We start from the raw sequence: 22,880 nt of genomic DNA on the forward strand, positions 1-22,880 counted from the left end.
TTTTCATCTAGCGTTACTCCTAATTTCAAGTCCGTGATCAATAGCAGCACTACATCCCTAAACCAACGGCTGAATGACAAAATTTGTCTCACTAAGCCAACCATAAGCCACAACCCAAATCAGACCTGAGAAAATGTTGAGAAAATGGTGTCAAATTCGACCTGAGAAAATGTTGAGTCGCATACCACTTCCTGGTATGTGTACCACAACCACACGCAGATGAACGCATATACTGTAACATATTTTCATAAAGTTTTCCTTTCCAAAAAATTTAGGAAATTTCCTAATGGAATACGCATATGTCATGGAGGGCCCCTCACGGGCGGCAAAAGTATTCGTTCCCCCATGCTAGTGGAGTGTGTGGTGAGCAGAGGCTGAGCCCGAACACAAAAGGCCGGCCGCGCTCCCTACAAATACCCCCACCCCTGCTGTTCCGTTTCTTATCATGTGACCCGTCTTCCCAGTTGAAGCCTAGCAGCCAGGGTAGTGTGAGCGAGCCTTCTCTTCCCTTAGCAGCCAACCAAGGGAGGAGTCAGTGCGAGAGTGCGATAGAGAAACCGAACCATCGAAGAGCCATCAAGGCAAGAGATAAATCAGTCAAAAGCAGAGCAAAACCGAGACGCGCGTTAGAGTCTCCAAAGCTTATTTCTCCACCCCTGCCACTGCCTCTTGTTCCGTCCACTCCTCCCGGTCAAACCACGCGGCTCGCTTATATAGCGCGGCCGCGTGCTCTGCTCCCGGTTTGGCTTCTTGGCTCTGTTTCCTCGTCTCATCGTGTGTGCTCTTATCCTCCTCCTCCTCTTCCACGAGGTAAAGAAAACAACGACGACGACAACAAGCCACAAAATATAAACGCACTCGCGCTAGCACACTAGTAGCTGCAGCGAGTACAACGTAGAAGCTAGTGCCTTCACTCGTAGAACTGCTGTACTACTGCCTCCGTTTGGGGTAACCTGTAATACTACCTGCGACAGACAAGTCGAGGTATCTAGCTGCTAGCTAGCTCAGTGTCACTTGCAAAGAACCAGCAGGGAGACATGGCACTGACAGTGTTCGAGACCACCGAGCAGCCGCTCCCATGCTACGCCGTCGAGCAGGGCGGCGACGGCGGGAAGGTTGTTGCTGCCGAGAAGGCTGCTTTGATGCTGAAAGAGACGGACCACGGCGGCGACGACGAGCGGCTGGAGAGGGACGACATATGGAACATGATCCAGGCGAAGAAGCCGCCCGCCGCGCCGAGGCAGGCGCAGCCGTACGTGCACCCGCTCGTGCGGCGCTCGTCGAGCCTGCTGACCCAGAAGAGCCTGGAGATCTGCACCGAGAGCCTCGGCTCGGAGACGGGCTCCGACGGCTTCTCCGACGCAGACAGCGCAACCGACCACTCGTGCCCGGGCTCCGACGATGAGCGCGAGGAGAGCGCGGACGAGGTGGCCGCGCGCGCGCCCGCGCCCAGGGCGTTCCCGCCGCCGCTGCCGTCGCTGGCGCGGCGCACGGTGGGGGCGCTGCAGATGAGGCAGCACCGCCAAGACGGCCGCCTGGTCGTCCATGCTGTCCCCATGCCGTCGTCCACCCTGTTCCGCGCGCAGCGCAGCGGTGGGCGCCTGCTCCTGTCGTTCGCCGACACCGCCGCCCCCACCTCGGACGAGCTGGACAGCAACGACGGCCAGCTGGAGCCCGAGCAGCATGCCGACGAGCAAGCCCATGAGGAGGAGGACGAGGAGGAGGAGGTCGAGGTCGTGGACCGGGGCACCGTCGTGGAGTTCAAGGTGAGCACACAGCCGCAGGCGCGCAGCGGGAGCGGCTCGAGGGTGCACCGCTCCGCGCTCGTCATCAACAAGTTCGTGGGCGCCGAGCCGGGCGCCACCTGTGAGGAGATCAACGACGCCGCCCCTGCGGCACCACAGCACCTGCCCAAGCCCCCGAGGCGCTCCACCGGTTCCACCACCACGGCGGTCGCGGCCCTGGCCGCAGCCTCAGCGCTGAGCGCGACCGCCGCGCCGGGGGGCAATGGCGACGACGTGGTCCCCGGCGCCACGTGCGGCGAGAACAAGCTCCTGATGACGGCGAGGCGGCGGCGCAGCAAGGAGGAGCTGCTGAAGCACATGCGCCGGTGCGGCGAGCTGAGCGGGCGACGTCTCTTCGTGTGGGAGGGATTCATCACCACCTCCTCTTGAACCCCGACCGCCGTACGCGCTGGGCTGGCCACGTAGCGGCGGCCGCCGGCGCCTCTTCTTTTGCCGTTCCATTCTATGCTTCAATGAGTGCCCTGTTTGTTTGCAGCAGCTGCTGCTGATGTAACGTATGTACGTGATGTCATGTTGTTGTTAGTAGTAAGTGATGATCATCACGTGATCGGTGTGCTTAGCCGTGTGTGTGAGAGAGAGCGCGCGCGCGCTAGATTGGGGTGGTATATATATCCCCGTGCGTGCCCTGCATGTTGTATCTACTACGATTTACGTGCTGCTACTACCACTGGTGGTCTTTGTTTATGATTGAGATAGACGTTTTTGATGATCTTGGCTGTGTGTTTCGATGGAGTTGTGGAATGATTAGTTGAGCACTCTTCTTACATTTCAACCACCTGACAATGACGAGGGTTTCAGAGGGGTTAGGGTTGAGGTTTAAGGTTTTGGTGCTCCGAGAGGCTGCTGGACTTAGAGGAGACCCGGTGCGACAGTCAGACCAACGGTGGGTGATGATGTGATGGTACGATGAGGTAACGGTGATGTCGCTGAAGCCACAGGTGGCCTCATAATGGTGGGCAGTGTCATTAACGGGGAGTCAAGGAAATATCTTGGCAACGTCTAGTTAGTGTGGTGGAGGGCAGTGCCTACGGATCCCGCTGCTATAACAGAGACAGAGAGAGAAAGCAGCATGTCTAGAGGTTGAAAACGGTCTTTGGACTGTCCAACGAAAACAAACTTGTTTTCAGGTAGTTGAAGTATAGCACCTCTCTTGGTTGAGAATTCGTCGTGACGACGGCTCCCCAGAAATGGAACTAGGCTGGCTGATGTTCATGCCAGATAAACCGGACTGCTCCAGAAAACAATGGACAATCATCATGATCACATATGGAGATTCTTGGAAATAAAATTGGAAAACAATGCAAGGAACACACAGAGTACATTGAATACTTGGAAAATTGAATTGAGCATGGATACAACTGGACGCTCTGCAGCTAGAGGATCTGAAGAATGGCTCATCTACAGTGCCATAAATTCAGTTGAAATGTTTTACATACAGTACTTTTGTTTTGCCAATTAATATTACTCCCTCCGGTAGAAAAATACATAACATTTTTACTTTTCATGATCTTCGTCGTGTAATTTTGATCACTATTTTCTATTAGAATATAGTTATAATATCTAATAAAATATAATATTATAAAAATATTTTTCAAGACAAATCTGCATGTATGATTTTTATGACCGAAGAGAGTATCTGCTTATGTTCCAATTGTCTAGCTCAAATTAACTTGTAAAATAAAATTGAGTGCCTACCATACTAGTATTTGAGATAAAAAAAAGAAGAAGATATGAACGATTAAGTAGCTTGTAATCTACTTACCACCATTTGAAATATAGATGAAGGCAACCTACAAAATTACCCTAATCCGTCCTTTCTTCTATGATTGTATACTTCAAATTGCCTACAACAGGTGGGACATTAGATCGTATTGTGTTAAAGGATCGGGCTGTAGGATCACGATCCGACTAGACAAGTAGGACACATGTATTCCATGCAAACTCATAAATGTATTTAATATGTTTAATATGTCTATCACTCTATCTTTGTTAATTCTATATATGTGATTTCATATACACATTTCATGTTTCGACTATGTCATAAGTTTACTAGCATGAAAATATGTCATATATTGGAAGTCTTATGAAATGTTTGTTGGAAACAACACGGAAAGATGTAAATCTTCTATACATGGATTGCTTATTGGATTTGCAAGTAGCTCAAAACTTGGTCTGTATTTCATGAATGTAAAGTTTGATAGACACTACTGAAATTCAGGCAGACAAAAATGATTCTAAATGTTGGCATCCCCCAGAAGCCTTTGCTGGGCCAACCAAACAAAAACTGATTACCATGGTAGAAAGGAAAGGAAAAGGTGTAGTGATCTGTCTTCCTAGTTCCTAGTCTCAAAATAGTTAAATATAACATCAGCCACTGAAGGTTATTCATCCTCAACCCACTAAATAAAGACTCAAAATATGTAGGAACGAGAATGGTGACTAGAAGGGGTGAATAGGTGCATCAACAAATTTCTTTCGAAATATATGGTATTTTTTTATTTCTCACACAACGCACCTTAAAACGTTCAAACGGAAGCAAAAGAATTAGAGAGACAAAGCAATAAGACTAGATCCATAGTAACATGACTCCACAGATAGAATATGAACCATAGGTTCTATTCAAGACCATTACATATGTCTTTGTATATAAAAACTCGCAACTTTTAAAAAAACTAGAGAAGATAGACACCAAACAAGGTTATCCTCTAAAATGATAGTCTAGTGGTAAGGGGACTCAAGACCCGCTCAAATACATGAGTATGTGAGTGTTTAAGCCACTAGTATCAAGAAAAACAACTATGCAAAGGTGAAAAACTGTAGCTCAAAGAAAAGATCTTCGTGTAAGGAACCTCTCCAAATTGGTGATCTAGAGGCAAGGGTACTCAAGACACATGAGCATATACTCGTATGTGAGTTTTTATGCCTCTAGCAACAAGAAAAATAATCTCACAAGGTGCTAAAATTTCAGCCCAAAAACCAAAACGAAAATCAAAACCGAAAATAGAAAAACTTGCAAACTTGCAAGGGAACCAATAGAGGGAACCTAGAAGGAGGGGAATTCAAATATATATAAAAACATAAACTTAATTACTCAAAGAGGTCAACCCTATTTTAGGAGGATTACAAAGATTTATCTCTTAAAACTCTCACCTATTACATAGCCTAAGCACTCATCCTTCTCTCCTCTAAAATCCTATCTCTAAGGCTTTCAAATGGGTGGTATAAAGGGGCTCAAGTAGCTAGTTCAAAGCTCTCTCTAGCCCTACCCCTCTATTTATAGGTCTAGAAAACTTGATTCTTAAGTTTCCTAGCTTTTCTCCAAAATACTCCTCTCTTGTAGTACACTCCTACCTACCACCGAGGGTATTTTGATACATTTTCTTCTTTATTCATCGGACGCTCGCGGCACCTTCACGACTTAGCTTCGCCTCGACGCAAGCTTCGCAATGGTACCACATACTCCTCCAATCTTCCCACGGTTTTGAGACCAAACCGCGAAACCACCTGCACGCTTCTCAAAGTGTGACTCATCGTCTTGCTTACACCTTAAGAAAGTGCTTCGATATCGACGTGTGTACTCCGTCATGCGATCATGACCGTCGGCAAGTCTCTCCCGCTCCCGATCCCTCGGGCCGCCTTATCATTTGCACCGGCATCCCCTTCGCTTGACTTTATCAACACGCCGTCTCCATCCGCCTTCAATACTTTGCTTGACCTCCACGTGTTCATCTAGGATCACCCTTGACTCCGTCCGGCCTCCTTGATCGTCTGGAACCAAGCACTCCGTTTGACCCTGATCATCTTATTGTTGACCGTCAAATTGCATCCATCACTTGCACACCATAAGACAAGCAAATACATATCTCCGATTCCAATTCTAATTAGTTCAGAATCATTATGCTCAAATAAAATCTCAAATCAATTCAAATCACATCAAAACTCATGTAAAACTGAAGATCATCAAATCAAATAAATGACAATGTCAATCACTCATCACGTGAAAACAAGGCACATTTCAACTTGATTTCTCAAAATCAGATGCTAAATTCACCAACGCACTATGTTTTCAGCACACAGTTTCGATCTATGGTTTTCAAGAACAAATTTTCAGAGCCAGGGCCGGAATCAGAATCGGAATCGGAACGCTGGGAGGGGGTGGAATGGAATTGATTGGAATGTCCCCCGCTGGTGCCACCCTACGAGCCGTCCGGGACCAAAGCCAGAAAACCGAGAGGAACAAAGGATTTGGCGTGATGAGAGATAGGGATAGAGAGATCTTTTCATGTCGATTTCTGCTAGTGAGTTAGAGTGGGATGACGCTATTCTCCACGCGCCTGTTCCTTGTGCTCATCTAGCTGGTATGCGATCGATGTGTATGCTTGGATGCAAGATTCCGACGGCGATGGCAAGGGTTATCAGGAACTCCATGGCTGCAGGCTGCCCAATCTTTTCTCTGGAGATGACAGCAGAAAGATCTGAATTCAAATGCTTCACGAGGCTGTCACTTGCACAGCCCGGTAATGCCAGTACTCTGCTCCGTGAACTTACACAATGACACTGCTCAATTTTCCTGTTCCGGTCCATTTCAGGCATTTCTAAAGCATGGTCCGAGACATACAACTTTCCCGGCACAACTTGCATTCGCATGGTGCTTTCGAATTTTGATCCGAAGCAGGACGAGCCGATCGAGTTCGATATATGCTATGCAATTTACAGGGCAGGCACAACAATTAGCTTTATGGACGTGTATATGGATAAGCTTTAGAAATTTAGGATTTATGATTTGTTTGGTAGAACTTTAGCTTTAAATTTTTTTTTAAGCTAATCATCTTTAACTTCAGAAATTGTGAGAGCTAGAGCTATAGGCGGATTAAAGATCTTTGGTTTAAACATCTTATTCTTATTTTAGCCTAAAACAGATATTTAAATCACTTTATTTTATTCTACAAACTTCTAATCTTGTATAGATATCTTCAATACGATAGTTTTAATTTGCTAGTTTTGAGGTCAAAGGTTCTCTGCCCATGCAAGTGCACACATTTGCACTTAGTACATATATAATAAATAGTTTTATTTTGCTAGCTTTGAGGTCAAAGGTTCTCTGCCCATGCAAGTGCACACAGATTGCGCTTAGTATATATATAAAAAATAATTGCTCTTTTTCTTGTGTACATCGACTATGGCCAGCCCTATCACATCCTGAAGAAGGAAAAGGCTTGTCATGATACATATAAAGCCTTCACTTTGCAGAGCTAATTGGAGGAGAATATAACTGAAAGAGATGGCAGGACAAACGGGAGGTATTGCGTAAGGCCTAAGTGACCGCTTTCGACGGCGAGCTTTTGGAAGAGAGAGCAACATCGCTGTGATGAATGGTGATAACGAACCCTCCTTGCCACAGTGCAGCAGCAGGAATGATTTTTCCAAGGCTGTTTTGGAAACAAAGTATGCAAGTGACATGGGCCGCCATCAGCACTGTTTTTTCCAGTGGTTAATGAATTCAGATTTCAGAAGAGACCCTAGACCTGTCCAGAAAGGCGCTTGATCGCATAAAAGTGAAAAGGAGAGGATCTAGGGGGACGATTTGCCTGTACTAAATTTGTTTTAGTGAAGGAGTAGTGTGAAATTATGCAAAACCAGCATGCATGATCAATAGTTCACCCTAAAATCCGCCAATTTTCGTAGCCTTAGTAATACAGTTTCCATTTTATTCTACGCACAACAAAAAAGAAATCGAATGGGATGTAAAATGTTCTTTGCGAGAAAATATAAAATGCATAAGGAGCTAGAACAGGTTTTTGGGAATCTGCCTGGGAGCAATATTTAGTAGTGCATGCCCTGTTGACCTGCAATAATAAGAATTTAATAATTAATAATTAAAGATTAAATAGAAATACGATATATCTTAGAGATAGATTATCATTGTACACATATCTTTTATTAGATTTTATAACTGTCATAAAGTAAATAAGTCATATACCAATATTTAAGCCAGTTGATCGTGCTCTCCACAAAAACTATTCTCGAATTAGAAAAGAGTGCTCCAGATATTCAGAAGTAATATAATCCGGGAAGTTTAAACCCACGAAAACCATCTCCAGACTAAGAAGTTCTCCGGATATTCAAAAGTAATATAGTCTCGAAAGGTAATACTCAAAGACTCCGAGTGCGGTACGTCTCTGCGCCCTGACTATATAAGGAGGAGAGGGATAAGTCCAACGGAAAGGGAAGAAAGTGAAGTGAGGTTGGAACTAGAAGCTAGACAAGCAATATGAAGCAAATCTAGTCGGATAGAAGTATAAACAACTCATTAATATCTATAGCAAATTTAAGCCACTATTAAATTTATCTGACAATAGCTTTAAGATTTTCAACATGAGAAAACTCACCAAGATCCTTAAGATTAGATCTAGATACATTCTCATTGTAATTGTCTTCTTCTAAGATTGATCCAGACAGAATAAAACATAGAATTATTATCCTAAGAAAATTTTGAACCAATATAAAATTTTATGTACTATTCGATACACATAATTAATAATAAGATATTCATACTTTAAATAAGTATTTAAATAATCGACTTTATCTCTTCGATTACAACAATACTCGATCATAAGCCAAAACTATAATCCATCTAAAGACAAGAAAACCAAAAGGCGAGCCAAAAGAAGGTGTGGAGCGTGCAAAGCAAAGCAGAACAAAAGGTAGAAAGGCTTATGCTTGCTAATGACGGGAAAAAGGAGGAACCTTATGCTACCGATGCTAGCTCCCTACTTTTGCTAATTCCTAACCGAATAAGCAGGGCCGTACCAAGCTTTTGGAGGGCCCTATTCTAAACTTAAAATAAGCCCATTGGGATTGCTTCTGTCTCATCTAATGGCCAGTATTTTAAGGCTACAGTGCATTTTCTACCATCTTAACTACTAAATGTGTGACTCACAAGCGTAAATTAGTTTATGTTCAGGATATTTCTCTAAGTAATCATGAGACATATATAAGAACCAAAGAAGCAAGTACAAGTTCAAATTCAAGCTAGGCAATGCACGATGGCTACTATCACTAAGGCTAGCCAGGAATAGAAGAGAATATATAAGCATTTCGGCCCTAGGAAATTACGAAACAAAAGTAAAGGAATAGGAATGTTAATGTTGAGTTAATTTGACACATAGTTACTAGTTTTAACTAATGATTACAAGGGAAAGTTTGTTTCCTTCGAGCACCTCTTTCTAATTATCTTTACGCAAGACTTGAAATGTTGATGTACTATTTTTTAGGGGCATTGTTGATGTACTACTTGTTATAAGGCCCCTCCTGTTCGGTCGATCACCCTGAACTCCGTGATATACGGCCCTGCGAATAAAGCAATGTTCCATACTCAGGATAAAAGAAACATTTCGGCAGTACTCTCTCGGTCTCTCCTACTTCACAAGCTATAGTGCACTAACCTTACAAGAGGTTTGACATTCTTTGTCCTGTTAATTTTGGAACGTGAACGTCCGTATTGAATTGAAATGCAGTCAGATCAGACTCCAATTGGAATCCTTTATGCCCAAGAGAGGAACAACACTTCGATAGCAATTCAACACCTGTGCTGGCGTGCGGTTGTACCTCACTTTGCCTTACTGCACCAGTACACATCCAACTGGAAATGCAGTCTGTCCAGGACAAACACTGAATGAATACACGCATCAAGCAGAGACAGCAGGAGAGTATCAACTACCAAACGAAGCAAAGTTCCTTTGATCATGTCGTCTTTATCTATGTCCCGCGCGGCAAATGGCGAAGGCTTTTCGCGAGCGCCCAGCATTGGGGGAATAAGATCTGTGCATGGATCATGGATATGTACAGGTCAGTGCCTCGCCACCAATCTCTTCTGAGGTTTGCCGGACGCCGAATTGCCAGTTGCCTGGGGCGAATAACTAAAAGCTCCTTCGCGCGTAGGAGTGCATATTTGGGCTGTTACCGGCAACCTTTCTTAGCAGCTTGCTGAGGCACCCTGGCCTCGTTGATCTCGTAGGGGTCTCACAATAATGGCAATCTTTTGGGCAAGCCCTTTTGCGTTGTGCAAAAGGATGCTCGCTGGGTGGTCTTTTCTCTTTGTTTTAGTCTAGAAAAGCTACGCGAGGTAATGAACTTTCGCTCTGCGTGGCCGATAGAAATGGGCCTCTCTTTTTTTTTAAAAAAAAAGATGGAAATTAATAATTTGCATAGTTTTTTTAATCTGTAATTGGGTGGCTTAATGCGCTTGATAAAGTGTTTATGCTGCTTTAAACATGCCCGTCTACCTGTTAAGTGGACATGGTGTAGTGTCATTAGTGCTGAAATTTCAACACATGGACAAATGCATGAAGACTGATCATAAATTGTCAAATCCATGATTCGCTGTGAATACCTGCCTTCTTTGATGTCACTCAACTTGAGCTGCACTTACCAAATTTGCCAACAATTAAGTATGCACGCCACAACAACATGATTTTTCAAGAGTTCTAATAGTTCAGTGTTTGCAAAATTGTTTACTTTATAGTTAGGTTAGGGATCCTATGTGCCCAAATTGGCCTTAGCTAAGCAACGAGGTAGGCCAACGCTTGATGTATTAACAATGACATTGGACATCATTTTCCATAACTCAAACCTTTAAAGCTACCAGTACCATAAGTCCATGACCTCCCCTGGTGCCGACTATTAGAGATAATTTGTAACCATATATACATTGAGTCGGTTCACAGGATATAGATAAGAGTTGCTATTATCTATAGAAAGTTAGGATCTTGTTGTATCAATAGGAAACTCTAGAACCGCTCCTAGGATGTAATCTCTACCACGATTTGTTCGGTCCCCATCTATAAATTGATGCGGCCTCATAACAGGAGGTGACAACGCTTCCACATTGCCGTTCATGGTAATCAGAGCCATCCTTCTCCACCAAAACATCCATGGTGACCTCATCTTTTAACCCTACCCTCCCATCCCCTCTTGGTCTTCCCATTACCGAGAAACTATCCAAAAACAATTACCTCCTGTGGAAAGCCCAATTTCTGCTAATCATCTGAGGTGCTCAGTTGTTTGGCTTCATCGATGGCATGAGCGTCTGCCCTCCCGCTGAACTTGATGTCAAGGAGGGCGACAAGATCGTCAAAGTAGTGAATCCGACACACGTCCAGTGGATTGCCACGGATCAACAAGTCCTTGGCTACCTCCACGCTTCCGTATCTCGGGAAATTCTCACCCAGGTGGTGACGGCAAGAATTGCTGTCCAAGCATGGCGTGAGATCGAGGTGCTCTTCTCCTCTCAAACCCACACACGAGAGGTTAACACCTGCATGGCATTGGCCATGACCCAAAAGGGGTCTATGACGATCGCTGAATACGTCAACAAGTTGAAAGCCCTCGGTGAGAAGATGGCGTCTGTGGGCAAGCCATTGGATGACAAAGAAATGGTCTCCTTCATCCTCGCTGGCCTCGACATTGATTTCAATCCTCTTGTGTCCGCCATCGTGGCATGAGTCGAACCCATCTACGTTGCTGAGCTTTATGCACAGCTTCTGGCTTTGAGGTTCGGATGGATCTTCTCCATGATAGTTTGTCGTCTGCATCTTTAGCAAATACAGTTAGTCACAGCCAGCGCGATGGCAACACTCGCGGCCGTGGAAACTGTGGTGGTGGCACCGGTCAAGGTAGCTACCATGCATCTCAAGGAGGACATGGAAACCAAGGTTGCAGGGGCGGCTCAAGCAGTACCTGCCCCACCTGTCAACTCTGCAAGAAACCATACCATACAATGATCAACTGTTGACATTGATTTGATGGAAATTTTGTTCCAGAAGACAAGAGTGCAGCTACGACAACAGACTCCTATTGGATAGACACAAATTGGTACATTGATTCTGGTGCAACGGATCAATGAGCGAGCTGGACAAGTTGACAGTTCGTGACAAATATACCGACAATGACCAGATCCACACCACGAGCGGTGCAGGCATGGAGATTAATCATATTGGTCATGTCATTGTCCCTACTTCTGTTCATAATCTTCATCTTCGTAATATTCTTCATGTTTCTGACATTAGGAATAATTTAATTTTCATTCATAAATTCACTTCCGATAACAAGACCTTTCTTGAATTTCATCCTGATTTCTTCCTTGTCAAAGATCAGGCAACGAAGAACATCTCCTTTGAGGCAAGTGAAGAGGAAGACTTTATCCTTTTCCGTCCATACCCGCGTCAATAAAACAAGCCTTTGGAGTCACGCTCTCCCCAACACGATGGCATAGTCGGCTTGGCCACCCTTCCTGTTCAGTCATTCAGGAAGTCATCACCCAGAATAATCTTCATTGTTCCAAAGAGTTTAATAAAGAGTCAACCTGCAATGTCTGTCAACAGGCTATGAGTCATTAGTTGCCCTATTCTAGATCTAATAGTGTTTCGAGTGCTCCTTTAGAACATATGTTTTCCGATGTTTGGGGTCCTGCTCCTGATTCAATAGGTTGGAAAAAATATTATATCATTTTTTATTGATAATTGTAGCAAGTTCACTTGGGTGTATCTCCTTAAACACAAGTCTAAAGTCTTCAATATATTTCATGAATTTCAAGCTCTTGTTGAACGTCTTCTTGATCATAAAATCGTAACCATACATACTGACTGGGGGGGGGGGGAATATGAAAAGCTACACTCCTTTTTCACCAAAAGTGGCATATCTCATCAAGTTTCATGTCCTCACTCTCACCAAAAAAATGGTTCTACTGAACGAAAACATTAACATATTGTTGAAGTAGGCATTGCTCTCCTTGATCATGCATCTATGCCTCTAAACTTCTGGGATGATGCTTTCCTCACTGCAACCTACCTCATCAATAGAATTCCTAGTCGTGTTATTCAAAACATTACTCCCCTGGAACGTCTATTTGGCCATAAACCCGAGTATTCCCTTCTTCATGTTTTTAGTTGTGCTTGTTGGCCAATCCTTCGGCCATACAACTCACGCAAACTTTAATTTCGTTCCAAGCGATGTGCTTTTCTTGGTTATAGCAACTTGCATAAAGGGTTTAAATGCCTTGACATATCTATAGACTGAATATATATTTTCAGGGATGTTATGTTTGATAAAAATATTTTTCCTTTTTCCCAGCTGCACCCAAATGCCGGCGCAAGATTAAGACCCAAGATTCTTTTATACCCTTCCTTTCATCTTAGTCTTGAGAATAATTCTATGGTTGATCAATCAATGATTAATCCTCCTACCATTTCTATTAATGATGCACCTGATATTTCTGGAAATAGTGTTGCAGAGAATTTGGAAGAAAGTCGTCATTTTATTTAGGCTAGAGCAGATTCGACTGCACCCTGCACTGGCGTGTATCCCAGTGTTGCCTCGGGACACGGTGTCCAGACAACACTCTTACCTAACCCTCCCTGTGGAGACGATGGTCCGCGTGCCACGCAACGCACCTGTCCAGGCGGGAGTGAACCAGCCAAACCCATCAACATCGACATCATGGGCGCGTCTCACTCCAATGACGACATGGGCGTCATGCTGCTTGATGAGGCCGGCCTCTCCGAACCCGTCAGCATCGACAACATGGGGGCGTAGTCTGGTGATGTCATGCTGTTTGATGAGGCTGGCCCCTCCGATCCCCCTGCGCTGGTGCTTGCATCACCAGCTCATGATGAGGGTGCGGAATCTTCCGCGATTGGAGGCGATGTTCATCAAATTCCAGCACCTCCGATCTGTCAACATGGTACACGACTTTGATGTAGGATTCGTAAGCCTATGACTCGCACTGATAGTACAATTATGTATGGACTTCTCACTATTGCTAATGAACCAGGAACACTAGAAGATGCTTTGTCCAGTTCAAATTGGGAAAATGTCATGGATACTGAATTTGTAGCTCTCACGAAAAACAAAACCTGGCATTTGGTTCCTCCGCAAAAAGGCAAGAAAATCATTGATTGCAAATGGATCTATAAAATCAAGAAGAAAGCTGATTGCACCATAGATAGATATAAAGCTAGATTGGTAGCCAAAGGTTTTAAGCAACGATATGGCATATACTATGAAGATACTTTCAGTCATGTGGTCAAGGCAGCTACTATCATATTGGTTTTGTCTATTGCTATTTCCAGGGGATGGAGTCTTCATCAGTTGGATGCGTTTCTTCATGGTGTTCTGAGGATGAAGTGTTTATGAGGCAGCCACCATGATATGAAGATAAGGCAAAACCAAATTATGTTTGCAAACTGGATAAAGCCATATATGGTTTGAAATAGGCACCTCGAGCTTTGTATTCCAGATTGAGCATGAAACTAAAAAGTCTAGATTTTTGGCCATCTAAGGGAGACACCTCTCTATTCTTCTACAGTAAGGGAAATGTGACTATTTTTATTCTTATCTATGTAGATGATATAATTGTAGCAAGTTCCTCACAAGAGGCAACCTTAGCCTACTATAGGATCTCAAACAAGAGTTTGCTCTAAAAGATCTTGGTGATCTCAGTTATTTTCTAGGCATCGAAGTAAAAAGGATACATAATGATATATTATCGACTCAAGAAAAATATGCTGTTGATATATTAAAGAAAGCTAGGATGATGAACTATAAGCCTGTTAGCATGCCACTTTCAACTTCAGAAAAATTGTCAGTCTTTGAAGGAGAAGCATTAGACCCTAAAGATGCAACAAAATATAGAAGTGTTGTAGGTGCTCTACAATACTTGACTTTGACTCGACCTGATCTTGCTTTTCCCTGTTAACAAGGTGTGTCAATTTCTGTATTCTCCTACTACAGTTCATTGGACAGCAGTTAAGAGGATCTTGAGATATCTTAAACATACCATTGATATTAGACTGAAAATAAGAAAGTCTCCTTCTGTTCTTGTGAGTGTTTTTTTTTATGCAGATTGGGCTGGTTGCTCAGATGACAGAAGATCCACATGAGGCTTCGTTGTATTTTTTGGACCTAACCTTATTTCTTGGAGTGTTAGGAAACAACCTACTGTGTCACGATCAAGCACTGAGGCAGAGTACAAGGCTTTGGCAAATGAAACAGCTGAAGTTATGTGGGTACCGATGATAGTCAGCGAAATAGGTGTTGAGATTCCCAAAGCTGTACGGCTGTGGTGTGATAATATTGGAGCTACATATCTCTCGGCTAACCCAGTGTTTCATGCAAGGACAAAGCACATTGAGATAGATTTCCACTTTGTCAGAGAACGTGTGGCACAAAAACTCTTGGATATTCGGCTTATTCCCACAACAGATCAAGTCGTAGATGGATTTACCAAGCTGCTGTCTACTCAAAAGTTGGAAGAATTTAAACGCAATCTCAATTTAGAAAAGCTGTGATTGAGGGGGACTGTTAGAGATAATTTGTAACTATATATACATTGAGTCGGTTCATAGAATATAGATGGAGTTGCTATTGTCTATAGAAAGTTAGTATGATAGAAAACTCTAGAACCGGCTCCTAGGATGTAATCTCTACCGCGATTTGTTCGGTCCCATATATAAATTGACGCGGCCTCGTATTAGGAGTTGACAACACTTCCACATCTTCATTCACCGACTACTGGGCTCCCAAACCCCTTTCTCACCGCTCTGAGCCCACCATCTTTCCAAAAGCAATTTGAAAATGGAAATGCAACAAGGTTGAACATCCACTTGGTCATGACGCCTACCCACACCTGACATGTGTTACCAAAGCTACAAATCAATAAAAGAAAGCAACAAATAATTCGTGCCCTTTTGTGCTCGGCAAACCAACCAGCTCCGGTTGGGCGTAGGCGGCTGGCTCATGGACTTGTGGAGCTGGGCCACGGACCCTTTTCCGCGTGACACCATCACCACCCGGGAGACTGGGCGGGCGCACCCGGCAGGGCAAATGGATCGATCGAGACAGCGCACCGCTGCGCTGCCGGCCCCGTCCCTCGTCGCGCGGTGCCACTGCCAGCCCGTGTCTGTCACGGCCGGTGAGTGAGGTGAGCCAAACCCTCGGCCGCGCCCGTGCGCGCGTCAGCGTTTATGTTTTCACACGTCCGCGCGAGGGCCCCGGCGTCACGAAGGCGCGGGCGAGCGATGGGTGATGGCCTTCGGCTTTGCGTCTCCGTGCGGCCCACAGCGCGACAGTGCTGCTGGCCCGGCCGGGCACCCTGGAAAAGGCGGCGGCTTGCTGGTGTCCGTCTCACAGTCTCACTCGAGTCCAAAGGCCTCGGCTGCTCTAATAATTTCAGGGGCAGGAGAGTGAGTGCGAGAGAGGGACGTTGGTCCGAGGGGGAAGCATGGGCTCCACTGGACAGTTAGCAGACTGCCATCAGGTTGGATGCATGGCCTCAATGCTGGGGATGAAGGAAGAGCCAGAGACATCAGACAACACAGGAGATCACGTTTCTGGAGGAAATAGCTGGCTAACTTGTGCCTGCTCCGAGCATGGAAACCACATATATTCTTGTGTGTTAAGAGTATACGTGTGGCACCAGATTTTCCCTGAGTTTCAAATGGCGCCAGTTGTTTCCTTTGCTGAATGAACACCAAAAGGTCGAACAGATTCATTCAAGTGTTGGTCTCAGGAGTCAGGAGGCCCAGCTTTCAGGTAGAGGAAAACAAATCTGAATTGAATTGTTTCGTACAGTGGATAGTCTCATGGCAATCGAATAAAACAATTGGGGCCTTCGTTCTTGACGATCTATTTTCTGCGGAGCTGATGCGTGAGCTTCCATAACTTCACATTTGCATTTCAGACATGCAATTGCCAGCGACTGGGCCCGTCGCTCGTCCATAGCTTTCTCCAGGCTGGCCGCCAGAACTTCGATGGAAGAGTCAATCGTTTCAGTAGTTGTGTTTATGTCAGCGGACAAAAGGGAAGATTAGTTGACTTATTTTAGGAGAGCGAACAACTTTGAGCATTTCGCCGAATGCCAATACTCATCATGAGCTATCCACATGGTTCAGTATAGTAGTACAGAAGCCACCCTCATCGTACACCGCCACCGTGTCGTGCTCAGCTCAACTCATCTAAATTTGAGTCACCAACAAGTTGAAACGAAAACAAAAACAACGCAATTCAGGCATATGAATAATGTTTAAGAATGAGGATTTCAAAAACAGAATAACAACAGATACCGCAATTCCCTTGATGGTACATGTCCTGTAGAATACATCACCACGATTTGCAGTACATTGGGAAGAAGTAATGGAAGCCTTCTTGTGCCAGTGATAGCAAACCGCAAAATACATATATCAGTATTACTTACACTAAATATTGAAACAAAGATGAAACAGAGATAAGCCTTTCAACATTCACTTCAGTAGGGTTCTTTTCCAACAGAAAATATTGCACTTCTTGTGCCTTTCAACACGCTTCAGTAGGGTTCTTTTCCAACAGAAAATTTAGCACTTCTTTCCAACAAAACATTTTCTACCCAACAAGTACATTAATCCAATATAACTCCAGGTAGGAATATGCGGTCATTCTGCTAACAATTTTCTGTTCTGTTCCACCGGCTACACTAGGAACCCAAGGCATATCTGAAGCTTATAGCCTGCAAGTCAACATTGCTAGGTTGTAGCTTCAATCAGGTGGCAGGAAGAATCACTACCAGATGTTCTTTGATTGCTGATACCGACAGCATTACTCTTAAGCGCGCTTTACTGGCCTTTGAACATAAGATTTGTTTGGATCTTCAGTCTTCAGTTTTGGGGGTTTGATTTCGCCTTTCCGTCCCTGTACAAAGGAGTTTATGAGTTACAGTCTTACAGATTCACAGATAACAAGATACTCCACATATGCACGATCATACCTTCTTCCCTGTCTTCATGAAATCCCTCCAGCTAGAGACCTACAAATCGTAAATCCATGGTATTAAGAAGTGCCATGGCTATTGTAATAAATCGTTCAAGTCAACTGAACTAGGCTTTTTAATTCTTCAATGCTGTAAATATTTTACTAAATAGTATATATGAGCACAGATAGGTGCACTGTATTTGGGTGACAGGGAATACAAACTTCAGCACTGCAGCAGCGGGAAAATCACTGTAACTGAAAATAGTGTTAGGTACTAAATAATGCACTGTGATCCTACCCGTTTTCCAGCTTTTACGTACATTTTTAGAACAAATGATGAAATAATATCCAACTGAGATTTGTACAAAAAGTAACAAAATGGGGTTAAAAAAACATTAGCTTCATAATGCTGCATAGCTAACAGTGTTACAGATTTCTACATAAGAATAGACTGCAAACATACCCGCTGGTCTCTGGTCTCCTCCCACTTCTCTTCATGCTCTCTCTTCCTCTTCCACATCTCTTTAGTTTCTTCCTCATCCTTCTTAAGTCTTCCTTCTTCCTCTGATATCTGTGCCAGTTCACATGAACATAGCACATACTCAGCACCGCAAATGATGTTATTTGAATTTCTAGAAACACTTTACTTACCCTCATTTGCATTTTTCTCCGACGCCACTCTTTCTCTGTCAAAATTTCACGAACTTTAATTATTAGCTGCTGCTGAAATTCATCTGATCGTTCAAACAGCTCTTCATACTTTCCCTACATATATGCAATCAAACAATTGTCAATTGTGGGTTCTGAATTGTTCAAGATGCATGAAATTCAATGAGGTGTTCCTAGTGTCTCGCAGAAGTAGAACAATCACCACAATATTTTGTCAATATAGAACCGCCGAACCACACAGATGATACATGAAAATGAGAGCATCAGATCTGCAAGATCGTATATTACTGTTGAGAATTGAGATTCCACCAAATGAAGTTATTCAGGTATATAAAGCATTGTCTTTACGCAAAGAAGTTGTTTTTCAAAGTTCTAAAGTCTAATAGTAAGTTTAGTGGCTTCTACAATATTTTCACACAAATGCAAAAGTGCATGGCATATTGGGATCAACTCATAAAAACAAAATATGTAGCACAGATCAGCACAATTATTAACGAAATTACAATGTACACAGGCTTTCTGGATGGTGCACAAAGCAGCCAGTTCTTCGGGGTATTTTGTCTCACATGAAATAAGATGAACAACCAAGTGGCTTCTACAATATTTTAACCCTATATGGCTTTAGAATTGTTGGAACAAGTAAATTAGTCCAAAGTCGACTAATTCAAGACTATTCTTAGTACTTTTCACACCTCACTTCCTTGGAAGCATGGCAATCCGATGTTATTAATTTTTTTTATGGTAGACGTTCAAAGCACCTCCCATAAGATCGTGTTACCTCATCTACTTGGGATTTTATCTTGGATGCACTGTCTTTCTTCAGCTCCTTTTTCCTCTTTGCCCTCAACTCTTCTGAATTTTTCAACACAAAGTAACATCAGATTTTGTTCAAGTTCATGTCCTCTTTATTTAAATTGAGCAATAACTGAACCAAAAAAATAAAGATCACATCACACCTTTTGCAGCAGTCACTTGATCAAGAATGTATCCTCTTTCCTGTGGATCAAGCAGGAGTTGCTGTGCTTTTGACAGAGCTGTGCAGCAACCAGGAAATGAGTGAACCAATGTGACAGGTCAAAAAAAAAAGTCATTTAAGTGCAGAAAGGTGATCAATTTTAATGGCACTATGACTGAACTAATTACAGAGGTCAAGATCTTACAAGAAAAAAGTATTGGAACTGTTACATTTCCTGGATTCTCTTGGAAAATATATACCTCCCATGAAAATGGCTACTCGGTTAAGGCATTAAGATCCTGGATTCCTAGGGATTCCACCTTAACAAACAAACACATTCCATATCTAAGCTGATCTCTTCATGGTATATGTTTGCATATAATTATCTGGAACTTGATGTCGATATTGGAAGCTAATCTAATTAGACGTATTTCCAATAGTCTGCTAGTATGAACTCATGCCACTCTTCCTAATGGCAAATTTTGAAAGCCTGCACGAATTGATTACTTTTGAAATGCATTAATATTCCAGATTTCATCCCTCCTAATCATTTATCCTTTTGTAATCTGATATGTAGAATTGAATTTCCAACTGGTAGTCTGGCATATGTTTCTTGATGGTTTATATCATCATAGAAGTCATATTTCCAAAATCGAAATGTGCCTTCAGCAATGCAGTGCAATAATACTGCCTTTCAGCTTAATATGACTAGGAATTACAGTAACACCATACTTCTTCTATGTAACCTTACTATCATTACTGGCTAGTTTGCAACTTTCCATATACCTGCAAAAGCTTCTGGTGCTTGCAGATGCTTGCATTTATCAGGATGTACCAACAATGACAACTGCAGATGTAGAAGCAAAAAAATATTAGATCTACACACACAGTAGGTCAGAACAAAAAGAAAAAGTTTCTCTTGATACCTTCCTATATTGCTTCTTCACCTCATCTGGTGATGAATTAAAAGATAACTTAAGGTGCTCAAAAGGGTTTAACTTGAAGCAACCAAGTATCCTGATAAATTAGAATGTGTTAGAAAGGGTGATATAATTGAGAAGGAACAGTCAATTAGTATTACATTTCAATTCATTTTTTTCATTGGCAAGTGGCAAATACTCCCCATTTTTCTATATACATGTTATTTCGATCCTCTCACTTTGTCATAAATATACATCAACTTGCAATTTCGATCCTCTCCATATACACTTTATAACTTTCCCCAGCATACCGCTCCCTCAATAATTGGCGTTTGCTTTCCAAAAAAAAAGTAGTCTAGACATCAAATAGCTTTAAACAAGGCTTGGGGGCATATTATAGGAAGATCAAATAAGCCTATGATGGCCATTCACCTGCAAGCCAGCAAATCCTCTAATATTTCAAACAGAGAGGGTAAAACAAGATAAAGCTCAAATGCCATCAATAAAAGGGTTGGTTTTGGTCAGTTAAAGCACTCATTATTCAACCAATACATGTAATCTATAAAAACTAACCCCTATCTATGTGTGGCAATCATGTTTATGTAGTACTAGTAGTTATTCAGTTAAAAGGACTTTAAAACAAAAGCATTCCGGACAGATGGAGTCCATTGGACAGCACTAGCTACATAGGAAGACTGCTATTAGTTTTCCATTTCACGCATAGCAAACAGTAATAGCATGCTATAGGCTTGTCCATCTTGAGTCAAAAATGATAAACTTAGGAGAAAATAACATAGCAAGCGAGGTCCTTCGATTCTGATACGATACGCATAGTAAAGCTAAACATAGGCATAGCACTGAGAGGCTTCAAAATATGCAAACTGACTACTCCCTCTGTAACTTGTTTTATTCTTTCCGACCCTTCTCTAAATTGTAAGTCGTTATCAAACTTCAAGGGCACTTCTTCACATTCTTTTTACTCTTACGCCCTTGCTAACTGAATGGTACTACCTCTCATGGCCAGATGAGGTATCTCTTTCAATGTGCAATAATTGTTGGGCAAAGAGATCATTTCAACACTTTCTTAATTCCTGTTCAAACATCTAAAATGACTTACATTGGAAATCAGAGGGAGTAACTAATTACAGAAACAGCAACATACACAAAGCAGGAAAATCTACATAGGATCCAAAATATGGGCAATTTGCACAGTTCCATTGTAGCTTCTGTTCATCCAAGATTTCACACCCAAAAAAGAAAAAGGCCAGGAATTTCAGCATTTTGCCTGAAATTCTTCACACCTCTGAGCCAATCTATTTTTTGCCTTTAAGCAAAATAAGAATTGAGCAGCAAATTCTCACAAAATTAGTAATATTGAAGCTAGGATGGTCTTGAAGATGTAAAAGCCGATTAAATCAGACAATTAGAAAACATGTGACTTCAAATTGGATCATTAGCTCAGTCATGCAACAGCGAGATTTGGCCCCTGCCAACCAAACCGGGAAAACTCCAACTCTCTGGGCACACATACCGAGGATCTCTCCAATAGAGCTCATTTTGTATCAGATAAGGCCACATGACTACATCAGGATACAGTCACACAAATGATCGTGGTGCAAGCATCGCAAGGGGCAAATTTTCGGAAACTATTTATTTTCATAAGAGGAACAAGCAATTTCAGATGCAATTGACAACCAGTGCTACAGAACTCACGGGTCAAGCGCGGTACGGAGACAACTAGAGCAGGTGAACGACCGTACAGCTGCAACCTAGGGTTCACTCGGGCTAAAGGGATGCACCGAATCTCAGCGAAATTTAGCACCCAATCGAAGCTATATCTACTAGGTCACACAATAGGGAAGAACGGCGCTACACGGATGGGATCTGGAGCTACGGGATGCGAAGAGGTGATTCACCAGGAAAGAAAGCGCAGGGGGAGGGGAGAGAGGGAGGGGGGAGGGATAGGGAGACCTAAGCACTTCGTTGTCCCGCTCAGCCTCGCTGACCTCCGCGAGGAAGCTCTTGAGGAGCTGATCCTCGTCGGCCTCCGACGACGCCATGGAAAAGGAGGGAAGGGAGGAACCGAGGAGAGGAAGACGCGGTCGCGGACTCTCGGTTTGGGTGGGCCGGGTCGGCTTCGGTTCGGGGAGGACGACGACGAGGCGACAGAGCGTTGCGTCGCGTCGCGTCGCGCGGGGAGGTAAGGCTGGGATGGGATCGTGGGAGTCGGTGGCGTAACGGACGGTCAAGATTTGCTGTTGTCCGAAGGTGCCAGGTTCCGCCGCGTGGGTGGTGTTGTGGCTGGTCCGGTGGAAGCATAGTGGGCCGAGTCTAGGGCCGGATGCTCTGGCCGAGTGTTGAGCTCGAAGGACTTCTGTAGCAGGGCCCAATGCATGGCCTTCTAACTTATAATTTCGGAAAGGAAAAGGTCTACTATTTCAGAAGTCTACTATTGATCGAGTCTACTATTTCAGAAGTCTGTTTATCCGTAAAATCAGATTCGGTGTAATCTATTTTTTAACTAATTTTGATGGTAATTTCATCTCACTGATAACAACTTAGCCTGCCCTTAACTGATTTTGCATCATATTTGATGGTGTTCACTTTATGCTAGTTAACTCTCTAAAACTTATAGAGAAATTAATAAAAATCTAAATAAAGTGAAATTAATTTTATAGATCCTATTAAGTACACCTTACACATAAAAAATATGTTTTTGTATGTTAATATTTTTCTTGACATGAGTTAATA

General features: G+C 43.2%; 2 protein-coding genes and 1 non-coding gene across 3 annotated transcripts; 2 read left to right on the forward strand and 1 right to left on the reverse strand.

Moving 5' to 3' along the window:
• Positions 1–430: 430 nt before the first annotated feature.
• Positions 431–2,511, forward strand: LOC133916481 (uncharacterized). Its single transcript, XM_062360161.1, has one exon. It carries the CDS (start codon positions 1,038–1,040, stop codon positions 2,172–2,174), a length of 1,137 nt encoding a protein of 378 aa, XP_062216145.1. The 5' UTR covers positions 431–1,037; the 3' UTR covers positions 2,175–2,511.
• An 8,710-nt stretch (positions 2,512–11,221) lies between these two features.
• LOC133917235 (small nucleolar RNA Z247) lies at positions 11,222–11,359 on the forward strand. The gene has a single exon (XR_009909638.1). It is a non-coding gene; the product is annotated as a small nucleolar RNA Z247 (small nucleolar RNA).
• A 5,538-nt stretch (positions 11,360–16,897) lies between these two features.
• LOC133916482 (uncharacterized) lies at positions 16,898–22,285 on the reverse strand. The gene is made up of 9 exons (XM_062360163.1): positions 22,101–22,285; positions 20,136–20,226; positions 19,996–20,056; positions 19,211–19,288; positions 19,033–19,106; positions 18,237–18,350; positions 18,049–18,156; positions 17,602–17,640; positions 16,898–17,525 (listed from the first exon to the last, which is right to left on the reverse strand). Exons 1-9 carry the CDS (start codon positions 22,187–22,189, stop codon positions 17,439–17,441), a joined length of 741 nt encoding a protein of 246 aa, XP_062216147.1. The 5' UTR covers positions 22,190–22,285; the 3' UTR covers positions 16,898–17,438.
• Positions 22,286–22,880: the final 595 nt, after the last annotated feature.

Source organism: Phragmites australis, chromosome 4 (assembly GCF_958298935.1).
Source record: "Phragmites australis chromosome 4, lpPhrAust1.1, whole genome shotgun sequence".
Classification (NCBI taxonomy): Eukaryota; Viridiplantae; Streptophyta; class Magnoliopsida; order Poales; family Poaceae; genus Phragmites; species Phragmites australis.